The 18,863-nt window shown below is 41.6% G+C and overlaps 1 protein-coding gene across 1 annotated transcript; it reads right to left on the bottom strand.

Moving 5' to 3' along the window:
• Positions 1–12,147: 12,147 nt before the first annotated feature.
• Positions 12,148–16,827, bottom strand: DIRAS3 (DIRAS family GTPase 3). Its single transcript, NM_001260868.1, is given in 2 exon segments — positions 12,148–13,552; positions 16,691–16,827. A coding segment is annotated over 1 exon segment (687 nt). The 5' UTR covers positions 13,483–13,552; positions 16,691–16,827; the 3' UTR covers positions 12,148–12,795.
• Positions 16,828–18,863: the final 2,036 nt, after the last annotated feature.

Below are 18,863 nucleotides of genomic sequence, written 5' to 3'. Positions count from 1 at the left end.
ATTATCATAAACCCAACTGCATTTGCACAAAACAGTAAGGTTAGCCCATCCCTTCCTGCCAAAAATCCTGGTGTTCACTTCTTTTCCTTACTAATAAATGTCCTCTGTAGCATTTTTTTCCTCCAGAATAGAACACCTCTGTCTACATTGAAAAGTTGTTCAGGCAAATTTCCTTTTTCTTCTCTTAATGGCATCTGGAAATTTGTCTGCTGCCTCTTGGTCAGCAAGAGTTTCTTCTCCTGTAACCTTGACATTTTTAGAGCCAAATCTCTTTCTAAAATTATCAAATTGTTCTTTACTGGCATGAAATTCTCCAACTTTAGATCCTTCATCTTGTTTTTCCTTAAAGTTGTCATATAATGACTTCACTTTTTCTCGAATCACATTAGAGTCTATAGGTATGTCTTTCTTATAGCAATCCTGCACCCACATAAAAATTGGATTTTCAATACGAGAAAGATGTTTTACAGAAAGTACAGGTTTTCACACTTGAAGCAATAGCTTCACAAATGTACTTTTCTTTGTTTACAACAGATTTATTTATGCTGGATTTATTTATCTTGAAATGGCAGATTGAGGTCTCAGTTGCAGAGCTCAAGCTATGTTACATATCGAACAATTCAACTTTTTTTTTTTTATAATGTCAAGACTTTTCTCTGCTTCTTAGGAGACCTTCCAGCATCACTAGTGACACGTCATATAGTTCCCATGGTGTTATTTATGGTATTGCACCAAACATGATAAAAAATACATGAGAACCACAAGAGATCACTTTTTACTGTGATAGGCAATTTGCTGGAAAGACACACTGCCCACATGGAGATGCTTAGCATCATCAGCATTTTAAGTGGATGGGCACAACACTTGAACTCACAACAATAGCAACAGGAGGTGGCCACAAAATTATTATAGTAATATGTACTATAGTTAATTTTATGCTGTTATGATTGAATACTGTTGTATTAGTCCATTTTCATGCTGCGATAAAAAACGGGAGACTGGGGGAAAAAAAAGAGGTTTAATTGGACTTACTGTTCTACATGGCTGGGGAGGCCTCAGAATCATGGTAGGAGGCAAAAGATACTTCTTACATGGTGGTGGCAAGAGAAAATGAGGAAGATGCAAAAGTGGAATCCCCTGGTAAAACTATCAGATCTTGTGAGACTTATTCACTACCATGAGAACAGTATGGGAGAAACCACCCCTATGATTCAAATTATCTCTCACCAGGTCCTTCCCACAACACATGGGAATTATGGGTGTACAACTCAAGATGAGATGTGGGTGGGGACACAGAGCCAAACCACATCAACTGTATCTTCATGTTTCTTTACATTTCTCTCAACTGTAAGTGGTCTGTTTGTATAGATTTTGATACATTTTAACTTTTTATAATAAATTTGTGTATATTTTATTGTAGCAAATAATCAAATAGACCAGCATTTACATGTTTTATGCATTTAGTACATGCCTGTTTCTTAATTTTTTTGATATTTCTAGGCTGTGTGGTTCATCTTCAATTTTTTTCAAGTTTTCAGAAACCCCCCCAAATTTTTTCAATATGTTTATCTAGAAAAATTCACCCATAAGGGAACTCACACAGTTCAAACTAATGTTATTTAAGGGCCAACTGTATAAGGAACATTCACAAGTTTCAGGTATTAGGACCTGGATAGTTTTAGGGCCATTATTCAGCCTCCCAAAAAAGTGGCAGAAATAACTCTACCTAATATTAAGGCTTACTATGTAAGCTAAAGTAATCAAGACAATGTCAAATTGGTGGAGAGATAGACACATAGATCAATGGTACAGAACAGAGAACTCAGAAATAGACACACACAATTATGTTCAATTAATTGTGCAAAAGCATGCACTAGGTGCACTGTAGGGAAGATAGTTTATATGCATATTAGTCTATTTTCATACTACTATAAAAAAAAGCAGCCCAAGACTGGGTAATTTATAAAGGAAAGAGGTTTACTTGACTCACAGTTCAGCATGGCTAGGGAGGCCTCAGAAAACTTACAATCATGGCAGAAGGTGAAGGGGAAGCAAGGCACCTTTTTCATAAGGCAGTAGGAAGGAGAAGTGCTGAGTGAAGGGGGAGGAGGCCTTTATAAAACCATCAGATCTCCTGAGAACTCACTCACTGTCATAGGAACAGCATGGGGGAAACCACCCCCATGATTCAATTACCTCTACCTGGGCTCTCCCTTAACACATGGTGATTATGAGGATTTACAATTCAAGATGAGATTCAGATTGCATCTTGAATTGTAATTCCCAGTGCTGGGGGAGGGACCTGGTAGGAAATGATTGGATCATGGGGGCAGATTTCCCCCTTGCTGTTCTCATAACAGTGAGTGAGTTCTCATGAGATCTGATGGTTTAAAAGTGTGTGGCACTTCCCCGTTTATTCTCTGTCTGTCTCCTGTCACCATGTGAAGATATGCCTGCTTTCCCTTTGCCTTCTGAAATGATTGTAAGTTTCCCGAGGCCATCCCAGCCATGTGTCCTGTACAGTCTGCAGAACTCTGAGTTAATTAAACCTCTTTTCTTTATAAACTACCCAGTCTCAGGTAGTTCTTTATTGCTATGTGAGAATGGACTAATATAATAGTCTTTTAAATAAATGGTTTGGGAACAATTAAACATTCATAGGCAAAAGAAAACTTAAAAAAAAAAAAAAACAAAAACTCAACCTAAACCTCACACCTTATATAAAATTAACTTAACATGGATCATCCACTTAAATATAAAGCATAAACTATAAAACTTAACAAAAAATAGGAGAAAATCTTCAAAATCTAGGTGAAAAGTTCTTAGACTTGACACCAAAAGCATAATCCTTAAAGAAAAAGTTGATAAATTGGACTTCATCAAATTTAAAACTTCTGTGAAAGACCCTGTTAAAGAGTGAAAACACAACCTACAAACTAGGAGAAGACATTTGAACATCAGATATCTGAAAAAGGAATAAAATATAGAATATTTAATGAATTCTAAAAACTCAAAAATAAAAAACAAGCAATCCAATTAGAAAATGGGCAAAACCCCTAAATAAGCATTTTATTAAAGAGGATATATACAGATGATAAATAAGCATGTGAAAAGATGTTCATCTTTATTAGCCATTAGGGAAACAAAAATTGAAAACACAACAAGACAAAACTACACAATTATCAAAATGCTAAAATTAAAAAATATAATTACAACACCAGATGCTGGTGATGATGCAAAGACATTGGATCAGTCACACATTGCTTGTGGGAACGTAAAATGATTTAGCTACTCTGGAAAACGTTTGGCAGTTTGTTATAAAACTAAGCACGCAACCACCATATGACCCAGCAACTGTTCTCTTGGGCACTTATTCCAGAGAAATGAATATTATTTTCACACAAAAACCTGCATGTGAACACTTATAGCAGTATTATTTGTAGTAGCCAAAACTGAAAACAGTCCAGAGGTTCTTCAATGGATGAATGATTAAACAAACGACAGCACATCCACATCATTCAGCAATAATGAGGAATGAACTATTGATACGCATAACTTGAGGGAATCTCAAGGGAATTATGCTGAGTAAAAAAAAACAATCCCACAAGCTTACATACTTCATGATTCCATTTATATAATATTCTTGATATGACAAAATTATAGATGTAGTAGAACTGATTAATAGTTGCCAGTGTTTAGGTTTCAAAGTGTAGGAGGAGGGAGATGAGTGTGATTACCAAAGAGTAGCGCAAGAAATCGCTCTGTATCTTAATTGTGATGGTAATTACATAACTTGCCACATATGATAAATTGCATAGAACTAAATACATGCACATACACATACAGACACTCACAAGAATATATAAAACTGGTGATAATCTGAATAAGATTGATAGGTTGTATTAATGTCAATTTCTTGGTTGTGATATTGTACTATAGTTATTCAAGATGTTACCATAAAAATTTGGAAATAACTCTGGAGATAATATTTTAATAAGAGGCATAAGCATACCTTAACTATAAAATGTTTCATCTTCAGAAAACATTCTGAAATGTAATAGAAATATAACAAATGTGGAAAGGGGAGAACGTGCTGTGAAGTTATTATCAACTTCTATACAAAAATGTTAGGGCTCTGGCCAAAATCTCAACTCAGAATTGCCAACTTTCATAAACTCTGCAAGTAGAAACTTGTCACATCCATAAATGTAAATAACACTTCTTTCTTTCACCTAACCTGATTTAAAATTATTTACTTGCATTTTTCTTATAATTTACAAAGTATTTTCACATGCAAATTCTATTCCATTTTCCTAGTCACATGATGTGGCAGACAGAGCAGAAACTTTTTATCCTCCATTATAAAGACAAGGAAATTGAGTCTGAGAGAAATGATTTGTTCTGACATGAGGCTAAAAAATTATAAAGTTAAGAGTGAAATATGAAATGTGAATCTTTTGACTCCTGATTGATGATGCTACTTGAAAGTGTCTTATAATTCTTAGAGGGTTAGTCTGGTGTAGGGGCAAAAACAACAATGGATTATTAGTCAAAAGACATTGTTTTAAGGTTCAGCATTGAGCCAGGTCCAAGTTAAAGTTCAATATAAGTTACAGGCAAGTGGTGAGAGAGGTGCTACCAAGTTCCATTAAGGAAAGCAAGGAAGGCTTTCAACAGATTTGGCATTTTTTGAGTCCTGAAGAATGCCTTGAATTTTAATATGTGACTTTATTAAGAGAAGAAAAAGTCCAGGCAGAGTGTAGTAAAGATAGGGGATGGGGGCAGTGAGGAGGAGTATGGGGAAAAGAAAGTGTAATGGATCCAGTGCCCCTCCATCACCCACCTGCACCTTGACAGCGACTGTCTTCCCCTGTAAATTGCTCCTTTCTCTTCTCTTTTTCTGGGAATCTAGTAATACGAATGTTGGCCCTTGTGAGACTGTTAATTTTCTTTGTTCTACTTTCTCTCTCTTGTTCAGATTGGGTAAATTATATTCATCTGTCCTCAAGTTCACTGATGATATCTCCTCTGTCATCTCCACTCTACTATTGAGTCCATCTAGCAAGATTTTTATTTTGGTTGTTGTACTTTTCAGTGTTATAGTTTCCATTTGATTCTTTTTTAACTTCTACTCCTTTATTAAGGTTTTCTCTTTTTTTTGTTAAAGATAATTCATAATTGCTGCTTTAAAATTCTCTTCAGATAATTCCAACACCTTGGAATTTATCTTGGTGTTGCCTGTTCGTTTCTTTTCTCATTTAAGCTGTGACTTTTCTGTATTTAGTTAGTTAGTTATGGTTCTTAGTTTGATGAGTGATTTCCTATGGTATTCTAGACATTTGGAAGACTCTAGATCCTATGTAATCTTTTTTACCAGGCATTATCTCCACTGAAATGTAGTTTGAGGGCCAAGTGAGTGTGTATTTTCAGTGGAAGTGGTGTGCTCACACTGCCTCTTTGCAGAAGGGTGGACTGAAAGTTGAACTTCCTTCTCAGTCTTATAGAACTCCTCCCAGAAAATGTGGGTGCAAACTCATACTGCCTTATTGGGGTATTAGCTCAGCTCCTTAGTGAGCCATAGTGATGAGATGAGAGAGGGAGGATAGTATTAACTAGCTCCAGCTTGCATAGCCTCATTCATTTTCACTGATGCCACTGACACAACCCTGTAAAGGCATTCAGAGCATGAACCCCCTGATCAGCTCATTTCAGATATAAGGCTAAACAATTGTAAAGTTAGGAATAAATTATGAAATGTGACTCTTCTGACTCCTGATTGATGATTCTACTTGAACATAAGAACTAAGTCTTACAATTCTTAGAGGGTTAGTCTGTTGTAGGGGCAAAAACAACACTGGATTATTAGTCAAAAGACATTGTTTTAAGGCTCAGCACTGAGCCATGTCCAAGTTAGCACCCTACCACCCACCACCACACCACCCTACCAGCAAGGAAAGGATAGAAGGAATCTGAGCTAGAGGATTAGCTCTGTTGGGGGGCAGAAAATGATTTCCCAAAATACGGCAGTTGAGTATGTTGACTGCTTTTAAGAATTGCAAGGACTCAAAAATAAACCCTAGAATCAAGGGCTCTCTAACTTGTCTCATTTCTCCCTCCCTTCAAATGCAAGGTGGGCCCCTGTCTCCTCCCTCCTCTATGACAAAATGTATATAAGCTTTTGTGCCCCATTGGGGAGTTGGAGTGATCACTCTGATATGGTTTGGCTGTGTCCCCACCTGAATCTCATCTTGAATTATAGCTTCCATAATTCCCATGTGTTGTGGGAGGGACCTGGTGGAAAATAATTGAATCATGGGGGTGGTTTCCCCTAAACTGTTCTCATAGTAGTGAATAAGTCTCACGATGTCTGATGGTTTTATAATGGGTTTCCCTTTTCACTTAGCTCTCATTCCCTCTTGCCTGCCACCATGTAAGACATGCCTTTTGCCTTCCACCATGATTGTGAGGACTCCCCAGCCATGTGGAACTGTGAGTCCATAAAACCTCTTTTTTCTTTATAAATTACCCAGTCTCAGGTATGTCTTTATCATCAGCATAAAAACAAACTAATAAACACTCTGTGATTCTCTCCCATGTATGCATTCCTGACTATTAGTCTGCCATTTGTCAACTGATTTTCAGGAAACTTTTAGAGGATAAAGTGGAAGCTTTTCCTTGGCCCTGCAAAAGTTGTCAGGGCCAAAATGGTGTCACCAAAGTTAAGAAAACTCTGGAAATAAGAGCTAGGGAAGGCCATGAAGAGAGGGTTCTCATGCTTGTATGCTTGATAATAACAACAGAAAAAATCTCTACAAAAAACACCACCTGGCACAAAGGCCATCACAATCACACAAAAAGACACTTCTGCAGGACATATGACTAGCACTGTCTGTCCAACCTCAGGCTGGTGTCATACTTGTCATTGATCTTTGTAGCCAAGGATAATTATTTCAAGAACAATTGTGTAATGCTCCTCATTTCTTTTTCCTTTAGAAATGTTTGTCTTCCTTTACTCCAAATATGCACATAGTTTACTATTGCATGTATATTCCCTTTGCAATGCTCTATTTCCAAATAAACGTAATTTCCTCTTAGAAAGCCTCTCTCTGTCATTTAGGTTGACAGCCTGTATAGTTTCCTATTCTGTCCTGCTGGTAACAGTACCAGAAGAGGAAATCAAATCATTAGCATTTACTTCTTCAGGGAAGAGTATGGTGAGGTGGAAGACAATTTTCCTCTTGGCGGAGGAAGAATAGAAGGGGTTTTGCCATTGGTGTTTATCTGGAGTAGCACAGATATTGCCAAAAAGATTTCCTCTTGTTAATTTGTCCTTTCCTGGCTAGGGGAAACATGCTTTTGTCAGCCCTTTGTGTGTTTGTGTGTGTACATGCTCACACGTGTGGGCACCTATTGGTGGTTCTAGCCTGGGGGCTTCTGCAGTGTCCTATCCAGGATACATGGACACAATAAGGATACCCAGAAAATTCACTATCATAGCATTCCTTACATCCTGAGGTTCCTAGATTGCCCACATTTTCCCACCTGTAAGTATTTCCCTTTGCTTATCTGTTATGCTATTTCCAGGGTTATTTTAGTTGCAAGACAGTACATGGGAGAAATGAGGCTTCTCTCTCTTGGGTGGGCCCAGAAATCTCTGCTAAGTATCAACAAGACTTTCTAATCCTCATATTATTACCTTTTTGCTGTGATAGACTACATGCTTTTCTTTGAAACTCATTTCTGTCTCAGCATTTACTGCTGTACATTGTGAGTTTCCTCCTATCTTTTGGTCACTTCAAAGTGCCCTTCACAGTTTCCTCTTTGTCAGTAGCTAAGTGCTTCTGTTCTCCAGGATTCTACCCTAACCACTTTCATCTTGCCTCCTCTTCTTTCCCTCCATAGCCTTACCATCAGCCATATGTTGAAAACTCACAAATCATGATCTCTAGTCTCTAATCCCAGTCCATTTTCCACTGGAAACCTTCACCTCGTTGTCTCATAAACATCTTGCAACTGTGTTATCTAGAATGTAATTTATTGTTCACATGTGCATGTGCAAATAGATTTTCACCCAAATTGACCCCTTTGTGCATTTCTAGACTTGGTCAATGACCCCATGACCCACCCAGGAATCCCACTCAGAAACATGACAGTCACCTTGTTTCTCCCTTTATTCTAAACTCCAACACATCACCAAGCTTTGGCCATTCTCCCTACTAAGTAATTCTCAAGTCCATCCTCTTGTCATTGTTCCCTCTGGCAATGGCTAGAGCATTTGTTCAAAATCTCATTCCTGGATGATTCTAATAGTTTTCTAATTGGTCTACCTGTCTTTCTCCATTCCCACAGAGGCTCTAGAGTGATCTTTTCAAAATGCAAGTATGATCAAGTTTGCCTAAATCCCTTCCTAATTCCTCATTACCTCTAAAGAATGAATTCTAAACTCTAATTTCTCTAGCTCATCTTCCACAATTTCCTCCGTCCATTTCCAGAATCAGGCTGTGATCTCTCAGACCCCACATTTTCTCTGTGCTTTTGTTCACTGTCCTGTCTGCCTGAAATGTGAAAGGTCTTCCTCTCCTTCCCTCACCTTCACCCACCCTACCTAAACCAATCCTACTAGACCTACAAGATTCCAGTCATGTAATCTCTTCAGGGAAAATATTTCCCACTCCTCATTAAAGGTGCTTATCTTCCCTGTTTCTAAAACACCCTATGCTTGTTAAATTGTTGACTTGCTTCTTTGCCTCCCATCTGGGATTTGGGAGAAACTCTGAGGAAGGTTCATTTTCCACCTTGGCATAATATGAATAGAAAACAGAAAGGTGAGTTCCTCCGCCCTTTGACTAGTCATCTTGGAAAAGAAGTGTACCACAGGCCGGGCACGGTGGCTCACACCTGTAATCCCAGCACTTTGGGAGGCCGAGGCGCGCAGATCACGAGGTCAGGAGATGGAGACCATCCTGGCTGACACGGTGAAACCCTGTCTCTACTAAAAATACAAAAAATTAGCTGGGGGTGGTGGTGGGCACCTGCAGTCCCAGCTACTTGGGAAGTTAAGGCAGGAGAATGGTGTGAACCCGGGAGGCAGAGCTTGCAGTGAGCCGAGATTGTGCCACTGCACTCCAGCCTGGGCAACAGAGCCAGACTCCGTCTCAAAAAAAGAAAACAAGTGTACTACAGTGGTCAAGAGCACTGACCTGGAGCAGAACAGTTGGGTTCAAATCCTGGCTTTGCTACTTACCAGTTTTGTGACATTTATCAGTGTCCCCCCATCTGTAACATAGGCATAACATTATCTTTTTTATTGGATAGTTGTGAGGATTAAAGTAAGAGCATGTCAATGTAGAAAGATTATATACATTTTATAGTTCAAAAACATTGGCATGTAGATTATAAATATTTGCTATCTTAAAATATTTTTATTTGGGGGCAGGACTTTGAGCTGCTCCACCCCACCCCCACCTCCTGCTGCCCACGAAAGAATCAGAACCACTGCTGGGCAGGGTGGCTCATGCGGGAATCCCAGCACTTTGGGAGGCTGAGGCAGGCAGATTGCTTGAGCCCAGGAGTTTCAGACCAGCCTGGGCAACATGGAGAAACCCCATCTCTACAAAAAATACAAAAGGTAGCCAGGCATGGTGGCTGTAATCCCAGCTACTTGGGAGGCTGAGGTGGCAGGATTGCTTGAGCCTGGGAGGTGGAGGCTGCAGTGAGCCAAGACTGTGCCACTGCACTTCAGCCTGGGCAACAAGGTGAGACCCTGTCTCTGAATGAATGAATGGATGAATGAATGAATGAATGAATGAATGAATGAATGAATCAGAACTACAAGAAAACCTGCTAATCTCTCCACATTGTCCCGAGCCCATTAATTTCCCAGCTGTTTTGTGGCCTGAAGCTTCCATCCACCACAGAAACCAAGATATGCCAGACAGGAGAAGCACATGGTGGTCATTTCAGGGGCTAGTGTTAGTGAGGTAAGTGGGATTCCACTTCAGACAAGCTGGAGGTCATTGGGGAAAATGTCAGCTCAGGCCCTGGTGGCCCCTCCGGCCTCTGCCCATGCTTTTCCGGGTGCGGAAGCTCCCCACTGCGGGTGGGAGGTCAGGCAGAGCAGGAGCCCAGCCCTGCACTTCACCACCACCGAATGTGATGCCCTGCTGGGCGGACAGGGCCGCCAGGGCATGATCATGACAGAACAACCATGAGCGGCACCCAAGGCTGGCGCCAAGAACCTTCTGGAAATCCACCCTAGCTTATGTTAAACTCCATGTACCTCTTGTGGAGTCGTGTCAGAGAATTATGAGAGTCAGTTGGTCCACCTTTATCAGGAGAAGGTGCTCCAGGACCTGGTACTCAAGATGCCAGAATCCCAGTTGAGAAATTTCCTGGGTGTGAAGAGACAGAGAGCAGGGGCTTGCCGCAACCTTAAGCCCTGTGGTTTGGCGAAAACTTGGATCCTGCCTTTCTGGAGGAGGTTGACAGACAGTTCACCCTTGTGACTATGTCTAGTGGCATATGCTCCCCCTGTGGTGTACCCTGCAGCTGTGTTTGCTCACCAGATGTCCGCCAAGGGAGTGACAGTGACTGAATTTAACATGGAGACCACCCCAGCCATGAGCAGATTCATGTTTCATTTCCAGGGACCCAGTGGTAGGATGCTTCCTGAAGCCCTTGCTGGTCATGAAAATGAAACTGTTTCTTAAGCATCCTGGGAAGAAATAAATTATAGTATAACTAGGTGGTGAGCTGCATATTGGATGATCCAAAAATATTCTGATTCCCTGGCTGGAATCCAACCTGTTGATAGGTGTTTAGGGCTCAGAAGTAGCAAGAGCAAAGGTATTTAGAAGTCAGAGAACTGTAAAGTGAATGCATGTTATTTGATTTGAACTGAAACATAAGAGACCTTTGATGTATTTAGTTGGTTATTGGGACTGAAAAATGTTGTAATTAGATTGTCTTTAAAAATGTAATCATCCTGATTATATTTTTCCTATTTGGGCAAAGATAGAAGTAGAGGGGTAAAATCCTGCTATTTAGCACAAGTTTTAATGGAAAATAAAATCATTCTCTACAGTAAGGTAACTACCTACTTATATAAAGATGTTACCCAAGGAACAAAAATTCTTTTCTTAACTATTACTTGTAACATTGAAAACATGTTCTTCCCTTTCTCAAGGTTAGTATTTGCCACTTGGATTTTAATAATCCCTTTGCTCACCTATGAGGAGCAACAATAAATGCAATACATTTTGAAGGAGAATTATCCTGGAGAATAACCAAGGTAGAGTATTTTCTTTTAGAACCAGATTTACTCCATTAGGACTTCAGCAAAGAACTGGTTTTTAGGAAAAGAATTCATAAAAAACTATATGGTAGAACCATTTGGGTATTTTCCAAGTGGTAAGAATAATTGCTATGAAAATGAATAGGGAAATTTTAAATTAATTATTTAAAAAGGAGCCACTGAATAGATTTTCTAAGCTTGAAACTATCTAGAGTACCATGAAATTGTGTTTACAATTCCTTCTCAACAATGTGCTTCTCCTCTAGAAGCACATACATTGTTCAATACATATTTGTTCAATAATACTTTGTGGGGAAAAAAATCACTAGATTAAGAGACTCCCCTGAACCACTCCCAAGTTAAAAAAAGAAAAAAAAAAAAAAAACTCTCAAAAGCAAGGATATGTATACTTTATTCCCTCACTCAAAAAATTATGTTCAAATATAAAATTAATCTCTAAAAACTCCCTTATAGGGGAGTCTCTCAAATATCATTCCCCCCCTTATCTTTCATTCTGCTCCCTATTGCCTATATCCAGTATTTCAGAATATAGGAAGAGACGGAAGGCATAGGCTTGCTTTTCACCTGCTTCCTCTTGAGACAGCAACACTGTGACCATCTTCCTCAAAGATGCCTGGAGTTCTTCTGGATGTCAGTCCAGGAAAGACACAAAACAGCTCTGCATTGCAGAGACCTCCCTAAAACACCTCCCTCCCATATTGGATAATTTCAACATGGCAGGGACACCCATGTGTGAAGTTCTTATTGGAAACCTTTAACAGATATGGTTTAAATTTTAATACAATGGGCAATGTTTTGTTTTCTAGAAAGACAAATTCTTACAGCTGATTGCATGCAGGAAAAGCTTTATTAAGTCAAGAAGCGGTTACACTTTTTTAAACTGCTATGCAGAATACTCAAACATTTTTAAAGGACATAGGAAACTACTAACATCTTTAGTGAGAGAGTTCCACTTTCACAATTTTCTCTGCTCCCAAACCCCTAATGATCAGCTATAGCATATTCATTTTTTAATATAGTATATGTCATGCAGCAATTTGTCAAAAGCTTTTGTTGTGAAAACACTTTTCTTAATTAAATACACAATTAAAAGATATGATTAAACACTTACACGATGTGAAATGTTTAAAGGTAATACACAATAATAGGGTTACCAAAGGACACCTTCCAATTTTTCTTTCTATTCATTTTGATGTTTTGTTCTTTTCAAAACATTTTCTCTTATTACATTTATTACTAAAGGCCTTACTTTAAATACATCATGCTACTTTTGTTCTCCTCTTCAAATGCCGATCTTTTAACAATTTGAATTCTCTGGCCTGGGAAAAAGAAGTTATCCACCTACAAGGTATATTTATTGACAATATGGATGTTACAGTCCAAACAGCACAAAATCAACCATGTACATGTAACACGGTGAAATGAGTCCACGTTTTCTACACACTACAGGATAGGAAGAGCTGGCTCTTAAGGCCCAGGGCTCACATGATTATGCACTTGTCAAGCAGCTTCTCAGTGGTGTTGGGCATCTGGGATTCCTTCTCGGGCTCCTGGAGGTCGGTGGGCTGCTGCTTGTAATTCAGCAGCATGTGGAACAGCTCATGCACATTCATATCTGTCTTGGCCGAGATCTCCATGAAGGCGCAATTCCACTCCATCGCACAGGTGGCACCATCATGCAGGGTCACCTCCCGGTGGATGTCATCACTTTTATTGCCTACCAGCACGATGGGGAACTTATGCAGGTTGTTACCTTTGATCTTGCGGATCAGCTCATAGAAGGCCTTCAGCTCTTCCAGGGTTTCCTTCTTGGTGACTGAGTAGACCAGGACGAAGGCGTGGCCCCGGGCTATAACGTGGCGCTGCAGAGCGCGGTTGCTGTCGCCACTCTTGCTGTCGGTGATGTGCAGGGAAAGCACACCGTGGCTGCAGCCCAGCAACTGGCAGTAGGTATTTTCAATGGTCGGCAGGTACTCATGACGGAAGTTGCCGCTCGCCCACTTGTGCAGCAGCGTGCTTTTCCCCACACCAGCGGTGCCGACTACCACGACGCGGTAATCTCTGATCCTCCTGTGGGACTTGAAGGCGCGGAGGACAAGCAGGGCAGGCAGAAGCCGCAACCGCTGCAGCAGCTGCTGTTCCTTGGGGCGAAAACTGACGTTACCCATCGTTGGGATTCGGAGGGGAGATACGTGCACAAGTTCTCCCACACTTAGCTGGCAGCAGGAGACTGACTCCCTAGGAAGAAAGTGAGACGGTGAGAGATGGTAGTGGTAACCTACAATGTTGTCAGATGACGTCAGCCTGGCCAGCTGCTCCACTAGGACTCTGGAGAGAGTCCACCCCGTGACGCAAAGGGGTGCACACGGCGAGAAGAAAATTCCCAGGCACAAAGTTCAGCCTGCTAGACTGAGGGACCGGCAGGTGATATATACTCAGCAGACCTGGTGGTTTGCTTTTTACCATCTAGAAAGTGCAACAATACTACCTTTTGTTTTCTTTCCTTTAACTGTTTTATTAAATTCTCACTACACCCCTACAAGAAACACTTACTCTCATTTCCTCTCTTGTAAAATGAAGATTTTAATTGAAGAGGACTGAACAGTCAAAGAGAAGCAGGTGGGGGAATTTTCCCCACTCTCCGGGGCTGAATGCCAACGTGACATTTAGAGTGACACCACCACCCTGGTTAAAGCTACAGAGTCATCAGTACAGGGGAAAGGAGGGGTGTTTGGCATCAGTGGTGTGGGATGTAGAGAGGGGAGGCAGCTGCAGTCAGCACAGCCCCAGAAGAGGCATGGGGAGCACCTTTGCTCTGAGCATGCTGTCACCATGTGCCACCAAGAGCTGAGGGAGGGGTCTTAGTTCATGAATCCTTAGTCACAATGACAGTGGAGTTAAAATATATATATATATATATGTACCTTTCTTTTCAGTATCTCATCTCTGCTTAGAACACATTCTAAATATTGAATGAGTTTTTCTACAGAACAGTGGTTTTTCTTTTGCCATGGCTACTACCTTTAACAGAGTAGTTTTAATTCAGCCTTATGGAAGTAGAGGAAATTTCAGGATTTGAACAGTCAATGAACTTTTTGAGTTCCGGAAAAAACACAGTAGAATAGGTTTGTAAGAAACTTTTCTCAGAGGTATATCCTCAATACCAGACAGCTGCCCAGGGGGACTGCTTCAGAAGCATCCTAGGTCAGATGGAAAAAGTTCTAGGCACCATGCAGACAGACCGCATAGCTGGCCTCTGGACACAGGTAGGAAAAGTACAAGGCAATGTCATTCCTCTGGCACTAAGTATAGAAATTTATACGTGTTTCTATGTGATGATGGTCCTGAAAATGCACTTCTCTTCAGGTACAGCTGTGATTGTGTCATGTACAATACCAGAAAGAGAAGAGACGCTTTTTGTATATAGCACACTTCCTATATAAACTAGCCTTTCTTGCTGGCTGCGTAGTTGAACACATACTGTCCCAGTACTGGGGAAAAGGACCCTTTTAGAATGTGCAAGGCCATGAGAGTAATATGTTCGTATTAGAGTTTTGGTGGTGATTTTTTTTTTTTTTTTTTTTTTTTTGAGTCAGGGTCTTGCTCTATCCCTCAGGCTGGAGTGCAGTCATGCGATCATGGCTCACGGCAGCCTCAACCTCCTGGGATCAATCAATCCTCTCACCTCAGTCTCCCGAGTAGCTGGGACTACAGGCATGTGACACCATGCCCAGCTAATTTTCTTATTTTTTGTAGGGACGGGGTTTCACTGTGTTGTCTAGGCTGGTCTTGAACTCCTGTGTTCAAGTGATCCTCCTGCATCGGCCTGCCAAAGTGTTGGGATTACAGGTGTGAGACAACATGCCCACCCCATATTAGAGTTTTCGTTTGGAAAAAAAAATGTTGTTGCTGGTTGTTATATCTTCAGACTTACTTGCTTCTAATTCTAGTCTGGCTTCTTTAAGATAGTGTGATTCTAAGAGTATTCTAAACTTAAGTGGCAAAATTTAAGTAAATGATTTTATATTCTTGATTAAAGGGGACCAGGGATGTTAATACAATAAATATTTGAAACTGATACAAAATAAATACATACATATGTCTAAATCATTCATTTTTGCAGCTTTCAGGTAAAATCTAGCACTTTGTTCCAGTCTATAAGATGTGGTTAGTTGATATCATCTAATATTAAGTAATGATATCAGCTATCCAAATCCTGGGCACAATTCCTTTAGCAATGATGACCTTTAATAAGATTTAGCTTAAAAAACTAGATTTCTGCTACAGTGATGCAATCTTTCACATCTTATTTATTGGCAAAAATCAACAATCCAGCTTTCCTTAGGTCCTCACGCACTAGAGTTCTCTAGTCACAGAAATCCTAGCCCTGTCTGCACTGCCCACAACTATTATAAACTCCACGTTAGTATCAAGAGTTCCAGTAAAGACCAAGTATCTCTTGGCCACCAACATCCCACATTAGTAAATGTGCATTACTAATTATTCTGTTTTACATTACTTCCTGCTATAGGCGATGTATGTACAAATTCATTCACAGAAAATTGGTAAAGCAGCCAGGCGCGATGGCTCATGCCTGTAATTCCAGCACTTTAGGAAGTCAAGGTGGGAGGATCGCTTGAGCAAAGGAGTTCAAGACCAACCTGGCTAAAGGGAGACCCCCGTCTCTATCAGAAAGAAAATAAAAGAAAAAGAAAATTGGTAAAGGACACATGTGATAACTGAAGTTTCCAGATGTGAAGAGAACTCTCATTCTTTGGCAGTGGACCCCCCTCCCCCCAGCACTCCTTCCAGCTTCCCAGACCACCTGGCCTCAGGCTGAGACGGAGGTGAAAGCTTCCAGGAACCGGAGGGCGTCCAAACCCAGCGGCCCTGCGGAGCTCAAGGTCCCGCCGCTGCTGCTGCGGTACCAGCCTGGCTCATGGACATCACCACGCATCTGCAGGGTCAGGTTTCTCTCTGGAGGCTGTAGTAGCACCTACCCTCCTCGTTCATCTCAATCTTACTTTCACACTACACGACTCCACTATTATTTCCTGAATACTAGCTACCTAAGCAGCTGTAATAGTGGACACTATGTCAACCTTTAAGCTCGCACACTTAACCAAGCCTCGTTCTTCTATATTAAAAAGTGCTAGCTTCCCAACGGGACTATCCAAAGTGCAGTTGCAGGACCTGCCACGAGCCCGCAGGGGCTGCGAGTGGCTGCGGGTGGCTCTTGCATAATCGCGCCAAGAAAGACGTGGTACCAGCTGTAGGGACAACTCGCCCATAAACTTCCACTGGGGACAGCATCTGCTGGTTTGTCTGGCACATGTTGTTTTCAAGAACCCCTAAAAAAGCGAAAGAAAGACTTACCTTTCTCGGAGGTACGAACCACGCAGCCTAGAAGACAAATGCGCTGCTCGCAGAGACTGCCGCGACAACCAACTGGACGCCCGGAACGCTCACTCCTCTGAGGTTTGATTCCGACTTGCGCACAGGAGCGGGGTGCGGGGGCGCAGGGAGTGTCGGTAATAGGCATAAATTCCGCTTGCGCGATGCGTGGTGAGAAACCAGCCGGGAGGGGCTGGCCCAACGCAGAGCGGCCCGAGGTCAGCTTGGCATCTGCAACACTCGAGTGGCTAGTCCAGAAGTTCAGGGTGGGGTTACAGGTTGCGGAGGAACTGTAAAACTGTGGACTTTTTCTCACCTGTTGGAATAAGCTTCAGGCAAAACTTTGCCAACAAAAACCGGTCCAACTGATTTTTGACGAAGGTCCAAAAGCAGTTTAATGCAGGAAAGATAATCTTTTCCACAAATAATACTGGAAAGATAGGACATCCATAGATCCCCCTGCCAAAACAAACAAACAAACAAACAAAAAACCCTTAAATAAAAAGTGGCTAGACAACTGTAACGCGTAAAATTACAAAAGTGTTTTTAAAAACAACAAACCCTTTATTGCCTAAGGCTAGGCAAAAGGTTCTTACATTGACATTAGTGGCATGACTAGTAAAAAGAAATTTTGATGAATTAGACCCCATACATTTTGCTTTGTGAAAGACCCTGTAACGATACTGAAAAGGTTTACCTAGGAGAAAACGTTTACAAGCCACGTATCTGGCATACAATCAGTATCTAGAATATGTACATAACTCAAAAGTCAATTATTTTTAAAAATTCAATTAGAAAATAGAAGACATGAACAGACATTTCACTGAAGATATGCAGATAGCAAATAACCATATGAAAACCTTTAATGTCATTAGCCACTAGAGAAATGGGAATACGTGGCTTTCGTTATTCCTCGCCTACCACTAGGGCGGGTTGAGGGTCTGGCTCCAGTAGCCCCGGGTGCCTCTCACTCCTTGGGCGCACTGCTACTATCCTGGCAGAACCCTCGCCGAACCCTCGCAGGACGCCCCATCGGGTCCGCCAGCGGCTAGGAATACCGCTCCGCACCTCCCACCACCAGTCTCTTTTCCAAATGCGCCTGCGTCTGCCCGCCACGTCTCCGAGCCGGTCTGGCTTTTTCTCCCTTGCCTGTGAGCGCCTGGCGGCGGATGTATTGAAAGCTGCGCACCACCGCCTACCGAGCGTTCAGGGGAGTGTATGGAAGTTGTTGGCAGCAGGTTTTGACAGCAGCACCCTGTGGGCCTAGTCCTTGGCGGTGGCACCTGGTTTTGTGTGCCCCAGCCAGCTGAGGCCAGGGTGTGTGGTGTGGGGCCGCTGGTACTGCTCTTCTGCCACTATAATCCCTCCCCCTACCAGGTACCTGGTGCATAGAAGTTTAAAGACCTGTGAGGTCTAGCCTGGCGCCTGTAATCCTAGAGAATAAGGAGGTTGAGGCCAGGAGTTAGAGACCAGCCTGGGCAACATGGGGAGAACTTGTCTCTACTTTTAAAAAATTTAGCCCAGTGTGGTGGCTGCCGCTTGTCGTCCCAGCTATTTGGAAGGCTGATGTGGGAAGATCACTTGAGCCCAGGAGATCAAAGCTGCAGTGAGCCGTGATCACAGCCACTGTACTCCAGTCTGAGCAACAAAGTGAGAACTTGTCTCAAAACAAATTCCAACTTGATTCTGGTATAGCATCACATGACAGGTAGCAGCCCTAAAGGAGATCAAAGTATTTTACCCCAAAATATATTTCTGGCATATTTTGGAATGGTCCTGTGCAAAGCTATCTTTTGTGAGGGAAATTTGCATTCTGTGGAGAATCTCCTTCCCTTTCCAGGTCTTTTCCTGATGCGAGAGGGATTTAACTAAGAGTCTGACACCTTTTAAGGTCATTTACCTTTTGAGATACATATACCATCTATTCTTTCTGAAGCATATTACAGGCTTCACGTATGTAACAAAAACCCTGGCTTCCGCAACCTCCCTCCTGCCATCACTGGCCAAACCCTTCCTCCTCCGAAATGTCCTGGCTTTCCAGGTCAAACCAATGTATACCTTACATGTATTGATTGATGTCTTTGCCTGTATCTTCTGTCTTCCTAAAATATATAAAAGCAAACTATAATCCAAACACCTTGGGCACATGTTCTCA

Source organism: Macaca mulatta, chromosome 1 (genome assembly GCF_049350105.2).
Source record: "Macaca mulatta isolate MMU2019108-1 chromosome 1, T2T-MMU8v2.0, whole genome shotgun sequence".
NCBI lineage: Eukaryota > Metazoa > Chordata > Mammalia > Primates > Cercopithecidae > Macaca > Macaca mulatta.
This window is presented reverse-complemented; position numbering and strand designations above follow the sequence as displayed.